The sequence below is a fragment of the Aotus nancymaae genome, unplaced genomic scaffold, assembly GCF_030222135.1.
Source record: "Aotus nancymaae isolate 86718 unplaced genomic scaffold, 86718_ANA_hifiasm-v0.15.2.pri h1tg000067l, whole genome shotgun sequence".
NCBI classification, from domain to species: domain Eukaryota; kingdom Metazoa; phylum Chordata; class Mammalia; order Primates; family Aotidae; genus Aotus; species Aotus nancymaae.
Window position 1 is genome coordinate 23,450,675 of NW_026988482.1, and position 20,159 is coordinate 23,470,833.

The window sequence follows — 20,159 nt, forward strand, 5'->3', positions numbered from 1 at the left end:
CCCAAAGACAAGGCTGAACCAACTCCCCTCCTCTCTGATTCGGTGACTATCATGACCTGGCCGGAGCTTCTGCAGGCCCCTGAGCCCCTCTGCCCAGCATCTCCCTTCACTTACGTCTCTCCCCGGGTCCCCGGCTTTGCCCGTAGCACCCTGAGGAGAGACTCAAAGTCAGTTCATCATGGTCATGGGGTCAGGAGCTCTAGTCCCTGTGAGCCCAAGGCCTGCATGGCAACAACACGCCCCACCCAGGCAGGGCTCTGAAGACACAGACGACACGTGCGGCCCCAGAGCTCAGCAAGGCCAAGACCACCCAACGAGGCTGGGGTCTAGGCCCTCATGTGAAGGGGCAGTGGAAGGGGAAAACCAGGCAGGGACTACCAAGACTCACGTTCAGCCCAGGGGACCCGGGGGCTCCTGGTTTCCCATCCAGCCCGCTCCGGCCATCCAGCCCAGGGGGGCCCCGGTCACCCTGAGGAAAATAAAGTGGTAAGAGGCCACCAAGGCCGAGGTGGGTCTGAGAACCCAGGCTCATGTCCTGAGGAACCTCCACACCCTCTCACCTTTTCTCCTGCTGGGCCTCGGACACCAGTGTCCCCCTGGAGGGAACAGGGTCAGATAAGAGGTGAAGGCAAGATGGTGACTTGGCAGACAGGGCAAAGTGCGTTACTCACCTGTGGGCCTGAGGGTCCCCGAAGCCCATCAACACCCTGAGGATAGGGGAGGAAGAAATCAGTGCAGGCCTGGGAGGGCCCGCACCCCCTAGGCCTGCACCCCCCAGGACCAACCACACTTACCCTCTCCCCAGGGGGTCCAGGGGGGCCAGGGTCACCCTTGGGCCCTCGAGGACCCTCTTGTCCACGGTCCCCAGGCTCTCCCTGTGGCAGAGACAAGCTTGCTGAGGAACAGTCTTGGAGCCAAGGCATGCCCAAGGCAGAACCTGTCAGGAGGGACACTGGGGTCTTTCCTCTGCCCCCCCACAGACCCTAATACCTTCTCTCTGGCTCCAGGTCCTGTGTCTACCTGTGGGGGGAATGACCAGTGAGAAGAATGGCTTAGCAAGGGGAAGAGGGGTTGGTGAGGGGAGACAGGGTCTGTGAGGTTTCAGAGGGGCAGTGGGGGAACTGGGAGTCGGTGGAAAGAATGAGGGGACATGACGTGGAGCCAGTGGGGCAAGTGAGGGTGATGACAGAGGACCAGACCCAGTACAGCCCTTACCAGCCGTCCCGGGGGTCCTGGGGGACCCTGAGAAAGGAAATGATTGTAGTCAACAGGAGCCCTCAGGTCCCGGGGCTTGGCTCCAGTTTGCCTCAGGCTTATCTCTGTCCCCAAATTCCCTGAAGCACCCCAATCCCAGCCCCAGCAGGCAGGCCGGGCCTGGGGTGGCCGCCCGTGCTTCCCACCTTGACCTGCAGGCCCCTCATGTGAACGCTGACCAGAGCACCGGCAGCAGCGCAGGGGACCCTCCATCCCTTCTGAGCCCAGGACGCCAGCCCCACTCACCGGCTCCCCACGGTCACCCTTGGGTCCAGATGGTCCAGGGCTGCCCTGCAGAAAGGCCGGGGTCAGGGCCACTCAGGGTAGGGAGCAGTTTGGGGGACCTTTGGAAGCACCATGAGGACTCATGGGAATGTTGGCTTCCTTCAGGCCACAGGAGGTACTGATCGGGAGGGTTTAACATTCCAGGGTTGGGGGGTAGGATCGGGTATTGGGAATTGGCTGTTTAGAGGGTTAAGGTTGGGGGCAAGGGGTCAGAGTTTAGGGTGAGGAGTCATAGGTTGGGACTCACATTTCGTCCATCCTCTCCAGGATCTCCCTGGTCTCCCTTCTCACCCACAGGCCCCCGAACTCCAGGTGCCCCCTAAGAAGAGCAGCTGGCCTGAGACAGACCCTCGTAGTATTTTGCAGGTGCCCCCATGACCCCCTCCACTGTCCCAGGTTCCCCATCACGCCAAAATCCACATCAGAGTTCCCATCACCCCATGCCTCCCATCCCCCCTTACCACCCCGCGGCCTTTCCTATCACTTCCATGTCCACCTCCCCTCACCCCTGTTACTTCTCTCCACCAAGACTCACCCGAAGGCCACGCTCGCCAGCTTTTCCAGGCAAACCCAGGTCACCCTGGTGATAGAGAGAAAAGTCATATTGCACAGGGAGGTCAGGATCTCGCTCACTCAGGGAGAGGGGACAGAGAGGGGCCTGTGCAGCAGCTGGACAGGAGGCAGGGAGTGGACTGGATGAGCTGGAGCCCCCAGCCCACTGGGATCCCAGTTCAAGGGCAAAAGATCAGAAACCACAGTGGGAAGGAGTCTCACCGGAGGACCCTCGTCACCTTTCTCTCCAGCTTCACCCTGTGAAACATGAGAGTCAGCCCTGGTCCCAAGAACCCCCGTGATGTTGGCAACAGCCCTACTCCTCTACCCGCTGTGACTCCCCCTACTCCAGCCTCTTACATCTCGTCCTCGGGGGCCAACAGGTCCTGGGGGTCCAGGCCGCCCAGGGTCTCCCTTCTCTCCAGGAGGCCCTGAGTCACCCTGTGGAGGAGGGAAGAGGGAGGTGATGCAGGACGCTCACAGCAGGCAGCCCTCAACGGCAGGGGACTCTGGAAACCTGGAGGTTGCCTAAGGTCATGGGTACTCACTGGGGGTCCTGCTCTGCCGGTGAGACCAGTGGGACCCTGAAGGGGATAGAAGAGGGGCAGGACTTAGTCAGGGTCCCACCACCTCATCTCCCTCAGTCCCACTCCCTATCCCCACGCTGATTCACCCGGTCTCCAGGGTCTCCCTTGGGGCCAGGGTCTCCAGGAAGAACCAAGCCGGGTGGGCCCTGTGGATGGAAGGGTAAGAAGTCAGGAAGACAACCTTCACCAACCGCCCCCTAAACACGTCCCTTCACTTACCCGTTCCCCTTGGACTCCGGTAGCTCCTCTGGGCCCAGCAGGCCCCGAATCTCCCTGGAGGTGACAAAGACCATCAGTGCTAGTACCAGGGTCCAATTACCCCCCTGACCCAGCAAGTCCTGTGACCCCTAAGTCCCACAGATAGGCCCTGTGACCTAGACCTCAACCCTGTAGCGACCTCTCCTCACCCCACACCAAGCTTACCTTTTCTCCTTTGGGTCCAGCAACAGCAGGTCCCTGAAAACAAACAGGACAGATATAACTTAGCCCTGCCTTGGGGGTTGTATGGCCAAAGTCTTCATTGGAATGGAGGTGACATGGAATTGGAAGTCATACAGCTCAGTCTCTGCCCAGAAGTCACAGGGTCACCGCTGACAGCAGGGTAGGGGTGATAACTGAACTGACACAAAGAGCTCATGACCTGCATGGAGGCCATGGGGTCACAGTCAGGAGTCTGGAGGCAGGTTCTAGCAGAAGGAGAGCCACAGAGCTCCGAGCCCACTCAGGGACCCAGCACTGCACTGTGGAATCACAGCCCAGACAGTGTTCTAGAAGAGGGTCACAGCTCAAGGGCTGTGCTGTGCTCAGAGTCCCGTCCTCCTGCCACTCACCACCACTGCAGGGTCCCCAGGGCGACCAGGCTCCCCCTGTGAAGGGAGAATAGGAGCAGGGGCAGGGCAGGGAGTCAGTTAGGAGCCTAAGATCCCAGTGTCCCACCTGCCTCATCCCTAGTGACAGACAGTAACACCCCTAGCCGAGGACCCACCTTCTGTCCTTGGTGGCCGGTGGGTCCTTGTGGCCCCTGAATGTAGAGAAAGTGTGAGCCCAGAAGGGAAAGGGAAAGGGGAGGGACACACGAAAGTCCCACTCCTAGTCCCACCACAATCACAGACTCACTTCAGGACCCTCAGCTCCAGGACGTCCAGCAACCCCGGGCAGCCCCTGAAGAAGAGGAAGGGAAGAGCTGCGCAGTGGGTGGGGGCAGGGGATGTGGGCAGACAGGGCTAGAGGCTGGGGTCAGGGCTGGAGAGGGCTCAGGGACGATTGGGATTTAGGTTGGTAGGGGTCAGACTTGGCAGGACAGAGATCAGGTCAGTGAAAGTCAAGGTCAGTTCAGCAGGGTCAGAGGTTCAAAGCCAGGTCCCTGGGGCTGAGGGTTAGAGCCTGTATCAGCAGGGATAAGGGGTCATGCAAAGAGGAGTGAAGAGCAAGGGCAGTGGGGGTCAAGGGCAAAAAGTCAGAACCAGAAAGGGCACAGACGCCAGGTCAGCTGGTCCGAGCACTGCAGTCAGTGGGCTTACCCGGGATCCCGTGGGGCCTGGGGGTCCACGTTCACCCTGATGGAACAGAAGAAGCCAGAGCTGAGTTGAGCGCAGATCCTACAGGGCGCTTGAAGCACCTGAGGTTGCACTTACCTTCTCTCCAGCCTCACCCAGAGGCCCTGGAAAGCCCCGTTCACCCTGAAGAGAGAGGGTAAGAGAGACAGAGAGAGAGAGGGTGGGCGGGGGGCCTTGAACGTCAAACCCCAGATAAGGGGTCTCACATTCCAACCACTCCCTCTAAAACCACGACCTCTGACCTGGAGGGAACTCTTATCTCCTGATCTTCCAGCCTCCCCTAAGACCATGGGGAGCCCAGAGTAGCACTCCTCACACCTGAATCCCCCAGGAACTACTCACTTTGGGGCCAGTAGTTCCAGGAAGTCCCCGTGGGCCCTAGAAGGGATGAATTTGGGGGTTCAGAGATTTGGGTTTGGGCATGAGGATGGAGCAGTGGTGAATGGTTGCGGTGAGGGCTGGAGCTGTGCCACCACACGCAGAACCCCTGACCCCTCCACTCACCTGCTCACCCGGAGACCCAGGTTGTCCTGGGAGACCTGGAGCTCCATCCTCAGAGTCACCCTGAAGGAGAAACACATGGGTGGGAAGACCCAGGGGAGGCTCTGCTCCCAGCACCCAGCCTCCCACCCCAGAACTGGGACATCATGAAGTCAGGCTTCCTACTTTTTCTCCTTTCTCTCCAGGGAGGCCAACGGGGCCTTGGGGTCCAGGGCTTCCCGGAAGACCCTAGGAGGAAGTGAGTGAAAGTGCAAGCCAAGAACTATGAAGCCCAGGACCCAACCACTGCCCCAGCAGAGACCCACACCCCTGGGCAGGGCCCCCAGCAGGGCCTCAAGGCCCCCTTACCGGCAGCCCGGGCTCCCCGGGAGCAATGCCACCTTCACCTGGTCCAGGGGGACCCTGGGAGAGAACAGCAGGTCAGGGAATTAACGGGGAAATCAGACTCCACGCCACCCCCAGCACAGCCTGTCCCTCACTTACCCGCTCCCCACGGTCGCCTTTGTCACCCTAGAAAACAGATCATGAGCCCATGAGCCTGGACCACACCTCACTCCCAAAGGTACCAGGAGGGATGAGGGTCATGGGGTCCAATTGGATTACAAGGTTCTTGGGATGGCTGAGGCATCATGACGAGGATGGGGGTGGTCAAAGCATCACAAGGGCCAAAGTAAGTGGTAGGGGTTATGTGGATTCAAATGGGGTCACCAGATCTCTGCATTGCACGGCACTCATAAGGCTGTCACCTTCACAGCTGTTCCAGGAAGCCCTGGGGGGCCACGGGGTCCTGGGTCCCCCTGTGGTCCAAGCGGTCCAGGGGGGCCCTGATGGAAGAAACAAAGTGTAAGGTGTAACCACACAGACCCCACTCTCACCCCCCACTTGTTGGTCCCCCCAGTAGACATCACTTGCCCGCACATACCCTGGACTTACCGATGGTCCAGGGTCCCCTTTCCGCCCGGGAAGCCCAGGTCCTTGGCCTCCAGTGACTTGTCCAGGAGGCCCCTGTAGGGATAGAGGGCAGTGGGCAGGATTCAGGATATGGGAGCCCTGAGCTGGAAGAAGCCCCTAGGGGTACCCCAGCTATTCCTATTCACGCCTTAGGCCCTGCACAGGGTCTGGCGTGGGGCAATCCTGCTCCTCCCTGGGACATCCCAGCGGCCTCTCTTCCCCCTCCACCTACCGGCTCCCCCTTTGGGCCTTGAGGTCCTTGCTCTCCCTGAGGACGAAACGGAGCAGAGGGCAGTGCTTGGTCTCAGGCAAGGGTCTGCGTGGGCACTCCACCACCACCCCAGGCTCCCACCCTGTGGAAGAACCCTGGGGAGACACTTTGAGAGCAAAGAAGGGAAGGCAGCTTACCGGATCCCCACGAGGGCCAGGCAGCCCTGGGGAGCCCTGCAAATGGAGGGAATAGTCAGAGCCACCCTACCCGCTCAGGCAGCGCCCACCCTGACCCACAGGGCAAGGCTTACTCACCTTTAGGCCAGGGGCTCCAGCGGTCCCAGGAGTCCCTGGGCGGCCAGGGCTGCCTGGGCGCCCATCTGCTCCAGGGAAGCCCTGAGGAGGTGAAGAGGTCAGGGCAGGAAGGGACCCTCCCCCGAGGCCCCTGGTTTGCTAGAGGGGCCTCACCCCATCGACAAGGGGTTCCTTACCCTACTGGCCCCCAAGTATTATTGGGGGTAGAACAGTGAGGTAGAGAAGTGGCCCCTCAGAGCTGCAGGAAGCCCAATTCCAGGCACAAGGACAGCAAGGCAGAGCTTCCCTGCCTCTGGGACTTAGAGCTGCTACTCAGGCTCTGCACGGGGCTGAGGCCCCACTGGCCCTTCCACTTCAGAGTGTCCCCCCAAAGTCTCAGGGTGGTTTATAACCTCCAGCTGGGCTTCTAGGAATTCCCAGTGATTCTAACTCTGCTTCTTCCTTCTCTCTTGTAAAAACCTTGAGACAGCTTTGAGGAGTGCCTCAGAGGAATCTTGATGGTCTCCACACTCACCCTCTCGCCCTTAGCAATGGTACTTCCAGGGGGCCCCTGAGGGCCAGGAGCACCGGTCCTGCCCTGAGAGAAGAGAGCAGGTTAGGGGGCGATAAGCCAGTTGGGGTGCAGGGACAGATGTGGGGGGCACTCACCGGGAGGCCAGGGTCGCCAGGAGGCCCAACTTGTCCTCTCAGGCCCTGGGAAGAGTGATCAGTGAGGCCTGTGCTGCCAACCTCCCCTCCCCACCTGACACTCAATCCAATTCTCTATTCCCCACCCCCAGGGGTACTCAGTCCAGTTCTCTATTCCCCACCCCCAGGGGTACTCAGTCCAGTTCTCTATTCCCCACCCCCCAGGGGTACTCAATCCAGTTCTCTATTCCCCACCCCCAGGGGTACTCAGTCCAGTTCTCTATTCCCCACCCCCAGGGGTACTCAGCCCAGTTCTCTATTCCCCACCCCCAGGGGTACTCAGTCCAGTTCTCTATTCCCCACCCCCAGGGGTACTCAGTCCAGTTCTCTATTCCCCACCCCTAGGGGTACTCAGTCCAGTTCTCTATTCCCCACCCCCCAGGGGTACTCACCATTTCTCCAGGTTCCCCCTTCTGGCCCTGCGGAAAGACATGTCAGATGCGGGTCACAGTGGCTAGCCCCAAGCGCAGCCTCCACCCACCTCTCGCCACGGAACTCTTACCTTTGGACAATACACCGGGCAGTGCTCTGGCCGGGGCTGTGGACATAGGGTCCCTTTAAGGTTGAACATCTGTACCAAGAACCCCCAGACCCCTTATTTCCTACCACCCAGTCCCCCAGAGGCCTCTTCCAAACCTGAGTAGCGAAGGATGCCTGACACAGGGCTGCTGCCAGACCGCTGACCGCCCGGTCCAGGCTTGGCCCATCATCCACAGCAAAGAAGGTCTGGACAGGGTCCACGCCCAGTGCCAAGCGACGCAGCTGCTCTGGGTCCACTCCAGCCATTCCCAACATCACCACGTTGAGCCCTGAGGAGGGGTCCAGTGGCCTGCATGATAACCCTGTCGGGGCCACCCCTATTCCCAGACCCCTTCCCCATCAGCCTAGTCCTCACCAGCAGCCTGGGCCTCCCGGATGGGGCTGAACACGTCACCTCTCAAGGGTTCATCCACTAGCACAACCATCACCCCTGGTACATGCTGGCGACGCCCAGGAGCATCTGGTGCCAACAGGTATCTGTGAGCTGTGACCACGGCTGTGCCTGGAAGGAAGGACATGTCAGAACCCTGGGGCACCAAGCTCCCAGTGGGTAGCCCCTGGAGTCCATGCCTGCTGCCGTCCTCACCCAGGTTGTTCCCACTTGGGTCCATGTAGGGGATGTCACGGATCTTTTGCAAGATACTGCCAAGGTCATGGGAGCCGTTCAGCGGGAGCAGTGGGGAGGGCCGGTGACTGTAGGACAGTAGGCCAACCTGGGGTGGGGGAGACACAGAGCCTGGGGAGGATGATAGAGCAGGGATGGGGGTGCACAGAGCCTGGAGAAACATATCAGGGTGTGTGTGACAAAACCCTGACTATCTGTTAGGGAGTGAGCCGCACACGCAGCAGGTGAGGTCTGGAGCCTGTGGGAGAGCTGGGAGATTGTCTGAACTACTGGGGGTCAGGAGATGGTCACTGGTATGGAGCCTGGGTTGCAGGGCACAGGGAGAGGTAGGAATCCGACTGCTCCTAGGGCCAAACCTGTACCGCCCGTGGCCCAAGAGGCCCAAGTGCCACCACCAGACGCTCCAGGACCCGCCTTGTAGCCTCCGCACGGTGAGCATTGTCTTGAGTGGCATGCAGTAAGAACACCACATCTGCCAGGCCACGGGGGCACACTGCAGGAAGGGGGCCAAGTTACCTAAGCGGCAGCCCACCCAGACACACCTTTCTGCCCTTCCCACTAGGCCCACCATACCTGGTGCCTGTGTGACAGATGCCTCAGGACCCCGCACACCATCCAGGACAGGCGTCAGGGAGAAGACATAAGAGGCGCCGGGTTCTAGCCCTGTCACCTGCTGGGACCTCGAGATCCCTGAAAGTGTCTGTGGGGCCCCTTCTGCAGAGGACAGAACTTGGTTAAAAAGTAGTCTCCATGGAGCCCCAACTGCCAGCCCGCTCCAACCCTGGCCTCCCCCTCACCCTGGCCAGGGCCTCTGAGTGGCCGCCAGGATAGGATGTAGCTGGATGCCCCGGACACTGGAGTCCAGGCCAAAGTCACCGAGTCGATCGAGGTGCCCACCACACGTAGTTCAGTGCTTGGAACACGAGGTGACTCTGAAGGAGGAATGAAAGATCGGGGATCACAGGCTGCATCCTGAGAACCCAGAGGAGAGAGATGTGAGATCCTAGGTCGGGTTTGTCTTATTGAAGCATCATGGGAGGTCATGCTGGGATCATCCAGGGTCAGACGGTGGAGGGGTGGGGGTACAGGAAGACTCACTCAGAGTCTGGGGTACAGGAAGTCAGGGTGGGTCATCAGCGCGGGGGGAGCATGCCAAGGTGAAGCAGGCTTACCAGTATGCACAGTCACCTCTGCGGGGGGCCCTTCTCCTGCTGGCCCTAGGATACTCAGCCTCACGCGGTACTGTGTCGCTGGCTCCAGCCCATCCAGGTGATAGCTACTGAGCTCGGGCCCCAGGACCCGGGACTGTTCCTGGCCACCTGGGGCAGGTGTGAGGGTGGGGACCAAGAGCATATATGGGAGAGTGACACTGGGGGGCATTAATGGGCCCACCCACCTCACTGACTCTGTTAACTGGGTCCACTCTCCTGACTAATCTTCCTCATCCTCACTGACCCTGCCCACTTTACAGACCCTGCCAGACTGATCCTTCATGAACTCATTGATCCCGCCCACTTCATTGTTTGATCTTACCTGTCACTGATCCCACAGACCCCCAATGACAGACCCTGCCCACTGTCACTGTCTTTGCCCACCTTGCGGAGTCTGCCACACCCCCGACCCCACTGGTCCTTAACCTCCTCCCAGGGAAACCTCTCACCTTCAGGTTGCCAGCGCAGAAGAAAGCCTTGAGCTCCGGGCACTGGCTCCCAGCGCAGCCTCAGCGAGTACTCCCCGCGCTGCACCACCTGAAGTGTCCCCAGGGCTGGCGGAGCCTCAGGTGCTGGACAGAAAGCATGGAAATCAGGGAGGTTCTGCCCCCACTGGCCCCTGCACCAATCCCAGGCCCACCCTGACACACACACCCCACCCGGCCAGTCCCTCTGCCTATCCCAGGCTTCCCCTTTCCTCCTCTCAGACCCTGCCCTCAAAGGCTCACTACAAACCCTGGTCCTTTCTCCAATCCCGAGCACAAGCCCCATTCCCTAAACCATCCACACCACCCATCCAAGGCTCTCCAGCCCACACTCTGCCTACGCGTGGTGACGACAATGGAGACAGGTGCACCCTCGCGGTCCCCGACAAGTGCAGTCACTTGCACTGAGTAGCTGACTCCACCTTCAAGATCCCGGATCTCTGCAGAGTCTGTGTTTCCTGGGAGTATCTGTTGTCTCATGGGGCCACCTGGCCAGATGAGCATAGAGCAATGGTTAGGGATGGGAGGTCCCAGCCAGGAAGGACAGGGGTGGGGTCGGGGAGCCATACCTTCACTCCGGCCCCAGGCCAGTCTGTAAGCTGTGGCTCCAGTGACCCCTACCCAGGTGATCCGCAGAACGTCGTTGGAAGCATTGAGGATCTGCAGCCTTGACACACGGCCCACAGGCTCAGGGGCTGGGGACAGAGGCAAGGTAAGGGGCAGGAGTCACTGGGGGTCTGACAGGACAGAGTGGCAGTGCAGGTGTGGTTGACACAGGGGTGATCTGAAAGTCAGCGTGAGGTTAGTGTGGACAGGTCAGTGCAGGCAGCCCTGAGAGGGAGGAGGTCAGTGCCTCGGGTGGGCAGCATGGGGCCACCAGGAGGTCACCGTGGGTGGACACTTAATCAGAGTGGGGTGGGTCAGTGTGGACAGGACGGTCACTGAGCAGGGGTGCAGAGGCAGCTGGGCAATCAGAAATATACAGCAGGGCAGGGTGGCTAATGCAGTGTGGGTAGCAGCTGGCCAACGTCCACTCACCTGTCCTCACAACCACGGAGGCAGGGGACCCATCCACACCAGCCACGTGGGCCCTCACATGCACCGTGTACTCAGTATCTGGCTCCAGTCCGTCCAGCTCAGCCACTGTGGCCTCCCCGGAAACCAACTGGGATTTCTCTGGGCCTAGAAGCAGGGATGGAGGCAGCTCCAGGGCTAGCCAAACTCTATCCCCCAGTGTCCCACCTGGATCCCCCAAAAATCCCCAGCCTCCATTCAACCCTGAAATGCCCCCTCCCAAACCCCAGTCCCCACCATGGGCTGAATGCCAGGAAACCCTGTATCCTGTGGCGCCAGGAACCCTGGTCCAGGCAATGGTGACAGATGAGCTGCCGGTCTGAGTCACACGGACCGTCCTCACTGGGCCCAATGGGTCTGGTGGGGAGAGGCAATGGGGCAATGGGGAGTCTGCTGGGGGAGGCAGGGGAGGGTCTGCTGGGGGAGGCTGGGAGTGGGGCTATCTGATAGGAAAAGGTGATGGGAGTCTAACAGGAGACAAGAATCTGATGGAGGAGACAGTGAATGGGTCCAGTGGAGGAGTGGGGAGACGGAGGTGTTATGAAGCAGTGAGGAGGTCTGATGGAGGAGACGGTGAATGGGTGCAGTGGAGGAGTGGGGAGACGGAGGTGTTATGAAGCAGTGAGGAGGTCTGAAGGAGGAGACAGTCAATGGGTCCAGTAGAGGAGTGGGGAGACGGAGGTGTTATGAAGCAGTGAGGAGGTCTGAAGGAGGAGACAGTGAATGGGTCCAGTGGAGGAGTGGGGAAACAGAGGTGTTAGGAAGCAGTGAGGAGGTCTGATGGAAGAGACAGTGAATGGGTCCAGTGGAGGAGTGGGGAGATGGAGGTGTTATGAAGCAGTGAGGAGGTCTGATGGAGGAGAAAGGGTAAATCTAAGAGGAGATTTGGGTCCAGCAAAAAAGGAGTGGGGGTCTGAGGGATAAGGTGGTGGAAATTTGAGGGCAAAGACTATGGGAGTCTTAGAGAAAAGGCAGGGGAATCTGAAGATGGGGAGGGCTTAAGGGGAGATAGCTGAAACCGAAGGAAGCAGCATGTCTGAGGGAGGAGGCAGCGGGAGTCTGAAGGAGGAGGCAGGAGTTCTGGGGAGAAGCAAGGGTCTGCAAGGGGACGCATGGGGGTCTGAAAGGGCAATGGAGGCAGAGAGTCAAGGGACGGGGTAGACCCTGACCTGTTCGAGCCACAATGACTGCAGGGGGGCCCTCTTCTCTCCCTCGCAGTGCCAACACAGCCACCTGGTAGGCAGTTCCAGGCTGCAATCCTGTGATGTCCGTGGCAGTAGAGTCTGGGGGCAGTATCTGGCTGGACTCTGGACCTGGTGTCAGAGGGAAATGCTGGCATGGCTCCTGCCTGTCCCCTCCAGCCCCCATACCTTTTGATTGGTCCCTCCCACGCAGCCCACACTGACCACTGCCTGTCCTCCAGCTAATCCGAAATCCACTGGCTCCAGGGACGGGTCCCCAGGCCAGCCTCACTTGCGTTGCATCTGACACCACAACTCGCAGCCCTGGAACAGCCAGTGGGGTATCCAGCTCTAGGGGTTGAAGATACAGAGGTCAGAGGTCAGAACCACGACCAGAGTGAGGCAGGCAGCTGTCCTCCACAAGCCTGCTGTAGTGCTCACCCCGGCGGATGGTGAGGACACTGGCACTGCCCTCACGGGGACCCACTTGAGCAGACACCCGCACAGTGTAGCTAAGCCCAGCCTGAATGTCATCCAAGTCGAAGGCTGTCTGACTCCCGGGAAGAACCAGAGTCCGTTCAACCCCTAAGAGAGAAGTCAGGGTAGGTGAGCAGGGGTCAGAAAGAGACAGGGGCGTGGGATGATGGCAGCGATGGACAGGGACACAGGAGGAGAAGGGCCATGGGGATGGGGATGTGGGGTGGTGGGGGCCAGAGAGATGGAATATGGCTGATAAAAGTGAGTGCAAGACAAGGACATGGGATGAAAGGGGCCAGTGATGGCTGGGGACACTGGAGGACAGGGGTCAGTGGGATGATGGGGTGTGGGATGATGGGATGTAACACGATAGGAGTCAGCGGACAGCAGTGAGAACTGACAGGCCATTGACAGACACTCACGTGGGATGGCAGAGGTCAGTGTTGGATGGGGACATGCAATGAGAGGTTGGGTGGACAGTAGTCACCACCAGGGTAATGGAAAGGTAGATGATTGAGCTTGTGGCTGGGCAGGGGTGAAAGCCATGGACGGGGTGTGTGGGGCAGGGAGGAGACTGGCTGGGGCAGAGTAGCAGGCAGACAGACCCTGTTCAGGGCTCAGTGCCATCCTAGGAAGTGGATGGATAAGGAGACAGGGAGGAGGCTGTAGGGACCCCAGGTGTGGAAGGAGAGGGCTGGAGGTACACTCAGACCCCGAAGGGTGGAACTTCAGTGTGTGTGTGTGTGTGTGTGTGTGTGTGTGTGTGTGGTGGGGGGGAGGGTGCTGGCTGCATCCACCTCACCCTGGGTGCTGCGCACAGTGATGCGGTACCCGGTGGCACCGGGGACTGGGCTCCAGGACACTCGCACCCGCTGCCCGGGCAGCTCAGTGGCTTGCAGGTCTGTCACAGGGCCCACAGGCAGCTCTGGCCCTGTTGGAGAGAACAGCATAGAGGCAGCCTGGGGCTTCGACACCTCCCCCACTCACTGGCCCAGCCCACAGAGCCCTCACCAGTGGGAACCACGGTGGCTGGGGTGGCCACCTCGCGGCCCTCCAGCAGAGTGTAGAGTGTGAGGCGGTACTCAGTGCCCGGCTGCAGCCCATCCAACTGGTAACGGGTCACATCAGAGGGCAGCACCACCTTCTGCGGTGGCTCCAAGCCTGCAAGATGACAAGGTCAGGCCAGCTGAGGCCATGCCCTGACCCCTGCCTGTCCACCCCTTCCCCCACACTGACCACTCTCACGCCGCCATTCCAACCGGTAGCCACGGGCCTCAGGCACCAAGTTCCAGGAAAGGAGGATGGATGTGGGGCCCAGGATGACTGGGCGCAGGGTCTGCTCCACAGAAGTGTCTGGCCAGGGCACACGGGATGTCAGTGGCCTCTGGGCCTTGCCCTGCCTGCCCGTCCCAGCCTGAAGACAGTGCCCAGCCTCCTCACCAGTGCGAGCCATGAGGGACGTGGCAGGCCCCACAGTGTGGCCAAACAGGGTGCTGACGGTCACTTCATAGTCCGTGCCAGGCTCCAAGGCACGCAGCAACACTGAACCCTGCCCAGGGCCCAGCTCCTGCTGCTGAGTGGCCCCACCTGCATGGGGGGCACCAAGGGGCCAGTGGGCCTTGTGGACTCAGGACTCCACAGCCTTGTCTAAGGCACAGGGACTCCCTCAGCCCACATCTCTCACTCACCACTGAGGACTCGCCATGTCACGCGGTAGCCAGTGGCACCTGGCACACTCTGCCAGGCCACCAGGAGGCTGTGGGCTGTGGTATTCTGGATGGTCAACTCCGGCCCCTCTAGGGCAGCTGGGAGAGAGTCCCACCAGAGATTCATGGAGTCAGGAGTGGGGAGGGGGCACTAGGGCCGGGGGTTAGGTGAATGGGATCAGAGGCTGGCAGAATTGCTCACTGGTCCGAGCTGTCCCGCTCACGGCCTCCCCGATGCTGTTGGCGTAGAGGGCAACCACCGTCACTTGGTACTCGGTCAGTGGCCGGAGACCCTGCAACCGCACGCTGGTCTCACCAGCTGGGATGTTCACCTGTCCAAGGTCAAAGGTCACTTTATCTTGCCCAGCCAAGTCCCCAGCCACCACCTATCATCACTTCTGACATCCTACCTCCTGCCGCTCACTCGACAGTGGCTGTCCCAGTCCCGTCAGAGGAGTGTACTGGACCTTGTAGCCAGTCACAGGGCCGCTGGCCGCTGTCCACTGTACTCTCAAGGATTGGCTGCTTGGCTCAGACAGCACTAGGTCCCGTGGAGCAGAGGTCAAGTCATCCGCTGGGAAATGGGGATCAGGGGATCAAGCAGGAGGGTTGGGGTGAGCATGTATGGTGCAGAGTTGGGGTCAGGGGTCAGAAGCACATAGGATGGAATCGGCACTCCCAGGTGGGGGTTGGGAGTGGGTCCGGGGTCCAGGTCAGGGTACACCGTGTGGACAGGAACTCACGAGGCCGGGTCACAGGCACGCCACCAGCAGTCGTGCACACTCTCCGGGAAACAATGGGCAGTAGGGTCCTCAAGATGCTGAAGTCGTTGACGAAGAAGAAGAAGTCATTGGTGGGCTGTGAGGCAACTCGCTTCAGCTCCTCAGGGTCGGCATTCTTGATCCCTGAAGTGACGCCCAGTCAGGACTCAGTCACCACATGGTCTCCGACTGCCCCCCACCAGCTGACCTGTCACCCCGGCTCGGTCCTCACCCACAGCAAATAGCTTGACCCCCTGCCCTTTCAGCCTTTGGGCAGCTGTGTCCACCAGGTCCTGGGACTTCCCATCTGTGATCAGGATGCAGACCTAGAACAGGTGCAGGGGTCAGATCACAGCTCCCCTGGACACTTCATTTGGGGTCATCTTGGGAGGCATGGTAGGGATAGGGATCACCTTGGGGACGCCAGGTCGGGCCAGCTGGGGCAGGAAGACACGATCAGTCACATGGAGAATCGCAGCCCCTGTGCGAGTGTTGCCCCCCTTGTAGCTGAGCTCACGGATGGCACGGATCACATCACCCCCAGAGCCAAGTGCATCCAGGCCAAACTCTGTCCTGTTGGAGGGTAGGGGTGGCAACAGGCTAGGACTCAGGACCTCTTCTGGCCTTGGCTTTGAGGAGGCCTCTAGGGTGAGGGTTATGGGTGTCAGGCTTTCTTGAGGGGTGCCTTGGTTCTGTGATTCTCCACACCCTCTTGCCTCTGGAACCTCCAGGTTAACACCCCCCACCAAGGTGCTCCTTTGTGCACCCTCTGCAGCTGGGCCTGGGCAGGCCTGAAGGAGCCCTAGGGGCTCACAGCCTGTGGGGAACAGGATACTGCTAAATTAAATAATTGCAGGAGGAAGGGTCCAGATGTAGGAAGGTGGATGCTGGCCAGACAAGGAGCACTTCTGGTGAACAGCTGCAGGGGTTAGGGGTTAGAACATGGAGAGTCCAACAGGCATGGGGGCCCTCTCCTGTGCTCCCCACCTCCAGGTCAGAAAACACAGCCTCCCGGTTTTGCACCTTCCTGTCTTGCAATAGCCCGGAGGTGTTTCAGGGCATGAAGTTTCTACCTAGGGAATCCTTACCTCTGTCTCCAGAGGAGGTCCTGGCTAGGAAGTCTCTAGGTTCCCCAAAACCTGTTTCTGGAAAGGCCTGGGGTTTCCAGGGTATCCACCCTCTCTGGGAAAGGGGTCTTGGTGGGATCTCGTGGTCCCCAGCCCCTAGGGCCACTACTCACCGTGGGTCATCACTGTACTGCACTGTGGCAAAGCGCACACCCTGTGCACTGGCTGCTCCAGAGAAAGGCAGCACCAGCCCTTCGAGAAAGCTGCGGACTTCGCGGAAATTGCTGCGGCCAATGGATGAGGAGCCATCCAGTAAGAACACAATGTCAGCGGCATAAAGGCGCGTGCAGGTCACTGGGGCGGGGAGGAGAGATCAGGGCCTCTTCTGGGAGGCCAACCGCCCGCCTCCCCGCACTGTGGCCTTGCTGGGACTTGGGATGGTGGGGAGAGTAGGCCTCATCTGCTTATGCAAACTAGGGCCAGGTCGGCCTTAGCCTAGGGGCCTTGAAGGGAGGGAACTGGGTGGGTCCCAGACCAGACTCCTGCGGAGGGTTGGGGCGTGCAGGGGAGGGCGAGTCGCCTGAACGGGTGTAGACCTGGGACTGAGGTCAGCCTCTGGGGGACGGCGCGGATCGGCATAAAGCAGGGGACCCCGCGCGCATCCAAGGAGCCAGAATTTGGGTCGGAACAGGATAGGAGGCGGTTTAGGGAAGCCAGCACTGATCGCGGAGGCTTCGGGGAGTCCCAGAGTTAGGAGGAATCAGCGAGGCGTCGTGGAGTTGGCTGGGTGGAGGTGGGGGGCGTCGGGGATGAAGGCCGAGTGGAGCGGAGGGTGACACGATGCAGTGCCCCGAGCCGGGGCTTCCCTGGCGGTGCCCACCTCTCTCCCTGTGCTGGGCTCGCACTCGGGGCGCCCCTGCCAGGATCCCGGCGCAGAGCGCGGCCACCAGAAGCCGCAGCCTCATCCTGGGCGGTAAAAGCAGTCAGCTAGGACCCCCACCTCTGTCCTTTGCCCCACCCCGTCCCCGCGGCCTTGGCGGTCCGAGCCCAGCGCCCCTATAGCCCAAGTCCTGGTCTTGCCTGCGCGTCCGCCTGCTCCCGCCGCCGCCGCTGCCGCCGCCGCTGCTGCAGTCCCGCGGGCAGAGCAGAGAAAAGTCCCTGATCCCGGGGGGCGGAGCGGCAGGCGGGGACCCAGGCACCCGCCCCCACCACCCCTCCCCCGACAAACGATATGACGCACTTAACTGTAGAGCCCCCGACCCCCCGTGGCTTCTGGGAATTTCCCAGAAGGTTCTCCATGGACAGATGCTGAGGGAGTACCCGCAATCCCATGTAAGGTCACAGGTCTTGGCTGCTTTACGTCAATCACAGTGACCAGGCTGAGGAGTGGACAGGTTCCTGCAGAGCCACAAGGCAGCAGCGCCGTTGGGGGGGTTGGGGTACAGCTGGGGATGACTCACCCCCAATCCGGTGGGGGTGCCCAGACAAGTCCTCAGGCCATGGGTCCCGCCGGCCACTCCTGTGATTCAGCCATCCCTCTGTCTGGTGGGCCCCCTGGGCCCCACCCCAATCTCCTTGACAGGCGAGCAGCCCTGATAAATGAGTGACTCTGGGCCTGCCTTAGGGACACCAAGGTCCCCTTGGCCCAGATCCAAGTAACTCACTCCCTCTTTGTAGGGGATAAGCTGGGAGGACAGAACCTGTGTCATGCTTATGCATACATCCCAATGTCCCACACCCCTACCATATCCCAGGCAGATGCAATCCAGCTGTGCCTGCAGGAAAGGGGCCGTCCATCTGTGGAGGGCAGGACCACCCACAGTGACAGCTCATTTCTCAGGAATCCAGCCCTCCATGCCCCAGGCTAGGTCCCCCCTACCTACATGACCTCACCCACAGGCATACCCCTCCTTCCATCGACTCTTCTTGCAGGCCTCTGCCACCCATCTACCACACCAGGCCAAGGTCCCCTTGGGCCCCTTCCTCCTTTCACTCATGGTACCTGTAGCTTCCGGCCTCATAACTGCCCCCTACCTCACTCCTCTCCCCTTACCCAGGCTGACTTCCCACCCTTCTCCAGCTTGGCTTCTGAGGCTGTGGACAGTCCCCCAACACACACCAGGCCAGGGCCAGTGTCCTGAGGAGGTGGGGCTTTGTATATGCATATCTCTTCATTAGAAGGGTTACACTAAGGCAGAGAGGAACCCTAAGAAGGGCAGGCCCCATCTGGGTCCTGCTGCCCCTTTTCCTGTTAATCCAGATAATTCTGGGCACATCTATACTCATCAAGGTTGTTGGGCCCCTTCTAATATGCCTGGCCCCACAGCCTCCCCTGGGATCTGCGGGGACAGCACTGGCTGGAATCCACAGCCTGTGGACTCTGGTGTGGCCAGGGCTGGAGGCAGTGAAGGCCATCCATGCTGCCTGCTTTCCCATTGCCCAAGGGAAGGCTGGGGCTATCCCTTATTACTGACCCCCCCCAAACTATCCTGGGCACAGTGATATGACCCCATGGGGCCTAGAACCTTATTCCAAGGTCAGGGTCTACTCAGCCATGTCCCAGGACCCCCATCCCTGCAAGGTGTGCTCCAGGTGAGGGCTGCAGAGAACCAGATAGGCTCTCATCACACAGGCAGCCCCTTCCCCTTGAGACTGTCACCTCCTCCTGCACAGCCAGGGTGGATGAGAGCAGGGCAGTGGCATGGACAGTATGGTACAGATGGGGAGACAGGAAGCCCAGCTGGGAGGGTGAGCGCTCAGGTGAACCTCATCAGAATTGAGGTGCCCCCAAAAGGAAGGGCTGCTGTGAGGGGGTCTCTCAAAGGGTACTGGGAGAAGCTTTTGGGAAGGTAGGAGTAAGGTCGGAATGACTCCATGTCTGGAGCTCCTATGAGGCTCATGAGCTGGAGTGTGGCCCTCTGAGGCCCCAACTCTGGCTTCCTGGCAGGCACACAGCCTAGGGCACATTCCCAGAGGCCAGTGCCTACCTACAACCCCAGCAGGGTGGTGGAGCCCTCAGAGTGAATCCTTCTCCCTCCCAAGCTTCCCTGAACATTTCCTTCCCTGGCCTCGGTCAGTACCTCTCCCCATCTGTTTCCATCCAGGGCCTCATTATCAGATCCCAGCCCCACACATCCCACTGTGTCCTGGACACCACCAAACTCCTCACTGGACTATGGCAGGTTACCCTCCTCCAAGCCACTCCTGCCCCGTCTCCCAGCCCTGCTGGGAATGCAGTCCTCTTTGTGTCCCCTGCAGCTGGCTCCAGTTCTTGTATGGCCATGACCTCTGCTCTGCCACAGCGTAGCTCACCAGGACTGATACAGAAATGTGGCCTAAGAGCCCCCATGCTGAGTCTCAGCTCTACCAAGTTACTTCTCTTCACAGTAACCTGCAACACACCTCCCCAACATGGCTCCAGGGTAGAGTGGAGTCCCTGGCTTGGTATGCAAGGTCCTTTAGAGCCAGCCCACTCTCAGCAGCTCAAGCTCTCTTCAGCACACCTGTAGTCTCTAAGGGCCAGGCATGGGCTTAGAAGAGAAATCAAGCCCCATCCTTGAAGAGCTCAAACTTGGCAACAGACATGGCACTTGTTCCCCTGCCTGGGTGTTGTACCTCCATGAGCACCCAGGGTTGGCCTATCAGGGTTCTGCGTTGCCCAGCATCTTCTCTCCAGCTGGTTGCAAAGTAGAATCATCTTCATAGTGCCCCAGTCCTGGGTCGTAGAAGGTGCTTGACAAACGTCTCCCAATTGGCAACTTATGGCAGCAAATGGTGAGGGAAAGGCACTGGGGCAGGGTGAGAGTGATACAAGGTTGCTTGGGCTACTTCCAAGCTAGGATGCGGGGGCGGGGGGGGGCACAGACTTCTAACAGCCCTCTTCTAAAGGACCTTGTCCCAGCACCCTGCTTGTGACTGCCAGGCCGCAACTTCTTCAAAGGAAAATTGGGCCCCTCGCTTTCAACTTCCCCTTGGGATCCCAGAGAACCTGACTGTGGAAGCACTGGGCGGAGGGGTACATGGGGAGTGGCCTACCTGCCCACCCACCATGGGGACCAGAGCCCACAGAGGTAGCAGAGGGACTAGGTAGGTAAGAGCTGCATGGGGTGCTGGCTGCCTCAGAAGATGGGAAGG

At 60.1% G+C, this 20,159-nt stretch overlaps 1 protein-coding gene across 1 annotated transcript in view; it reads right to left on the reverse strand.

Annotated features, from left to right (window-relative positions):
* COL7A1 (collagen type VII alpha 1 chain) overlaps nt 1-16,990 on the reverse strand; it is a 32,400-nt gene extending 15,410 nt beyond the window's left edge. Inside the window, exons 1-62 of the mRNA XM_064367047.1 lie at nt 16,906-16,990; nt 16,199-16,379; nt 15,372-15,531; nt 15,191-15,284; nt 14,941-15,102; nt 14,608-14,771; nt 14,400-14,529; nt 14,180-14,296; nt 13,932-14,078; nt 13,728-13,844; nt 13,503-13,652; nt 13,294-13,422; nt 12,456-12,599; nt 12,240-12,365; nt 12,003-12,146; nt 11,071-11,190; nt 10,798-10,941; nt 10,329-10,454; nt 10,101-10,247; nt 9,724-9,846; nt 9,236-9,382; nt 8,861-8,995; nt 8,637-8,777; nt 8,420-8,556; nt 8,025-8,151; nt 7,794-7,940; nt 7,535-7,707; nt 7,401-7,436; nt 7,291-7,317; nt 6,860-6,904; nt 6,726-6,788; nt 6,212-6,292; nt 6,095-6,130; nt 5,919-5,954; nt 5,669-5,740; nt 5,482-5,559; nt 5,219-5,245; nt 5,084-5,137; nt 4,901-4,963; nt 4,739-4,798; nt 4,577-4,612; nt 4,313-4,357; nt 4,199-4,234; nt 3,795-3,839; nt 3,664-3,699; nt 3,509-3,544; nt 3,102-3,134; nt 2,898-2,951; nt 2,765-2,824; nt 2,640-2,675; nt 2,452-2,532; nt 2,314-2,349; nt 2,075-2,119; nt 1,787-1,858; nt 1,501-1,545; nt 1,216-1,242; nt 991-1,020; nt 795-875; nt 672-707; nt 561-596; nt 389-469; nt 115-150 (exon numbers count right to left, since the gene is read on the reverse strand). Coding sequence (XP_064223117.1) covers nt 115-150; nt 389-469; nt 561-596; nt 672-707; nt 795-875; nt 991-1,020; nt 1,216-1,242; nt 1,501-1,545; nt 1,787-1,858; nt 2,075-2,119; nt 2,314-2,349; nt 2,452-2,532; nt 2,640-2,675; nt 2,765-2,824; nt 2,898-2,951; nt 3,102-3,134; nt 3,509-3,544; nt 3,664-3,699; nt 3,795-3,839; nt 4,199-4,234; nt 4,313-4,357; nt 4,577-4,612; nt 4,739-4,798; nt 4,901-4,963; nt 5,084-5,137; nt 5,219-5,245; nt 5,482-5,559; nt 5,669-5,740; nt 5,919-5,954; nt 6,095-6,130; nt 6,212-6,292; nt 6,726-6,788; nt 6,860-6,904; nt 7,291-7,317; nt 7,401-7,436; nt 7,535-7,707; nt 7,794-7,940; nt 8,025-8,151; nt 8,420-8,556; nt 8,637-8,777; nt 8,861-8,995; nt 9,236-9,382; nt 9,724-9,846; nt 10,101-10,247; nt 10,329-10,454; nt 10,798-10,941; nt 11,071-11,190; nt 12,003-12,146; nt 12,240-12,365; nt 12,456-12,599; nt 13,294-13,422; nt 13,503-13,652; nt 13,728-13,844; nt 13,932-14,078; nt 14,180-14,296; nt 14,400-14,529; nt 14,608-14,771; nt 14,941-15,102; nt 15,191-15,284; nt 15,372-15,531; nt 16,199-16,379; nt 16,906-16,990 — 5,418 coding nt within the window. The remainder of the gene's footprint in view (nt 1-114; nt 151-388; nt 470-560; nt 597-671; nt 708-794; nt 876-990; nt 1,021-1,215; nt 1,243-1,500; nt 1,546-1,786; nt 1,859-2,074; nt 2,120-2,313; nt 2,350-2,451; nt 2,533-2,639; nt 2,676-2,764; nt 2,825-2,897; nt 2,952-3,101; nt 3,135-3,508; nt 3,545-3,663; nt 3,700-3,794; nt 3,840-4,198; nt 4,235-4,312; nt 4,358-4,576; nt 4,613-4,738; nt 4,799-4,900; nt 4,964-5,083; nt 5,138-5,218; nt 5,246-5,481; nt 5,560-5,668; nt 5,741-5,918; nt 5,955-6,094; nt 6,131-6,211; nt 6,293-6,725; nt 6,789-6,859; nt 6,905-7,290; nt 7,318-7,400; nt 7,437-7,534; nt 7,708-7,793; nt 7,941-8,024; nt 8,152-8,419; nt 8,557-8,636; nt 8,778-8,860; nt 8,996-9,235; nt 9,383-9,723; nt 9,847-10,100; nt 10,248-10,328; nt 10,455-10,797; nt 10,942-11,070; nt 11,191-12,002; nt 12,147-12,239; nt 12,366-12,455; nt 12,600-13,293; nt 13,423-13,502; nt 13,653-13,727; nt 13,845-13,931; nt 14,079-14,179; nt 14,297-14,399; nt 14,530-14,607; nt 14,772-14,940; nt 15,103-15,190; nt 15,285-15,371; nt 15,532-16,198; nt 16,380-16,905) is intronic.
* Between the last annotated feature and the right edge of the window lie 3,169 nt (nt 16,991-20,159).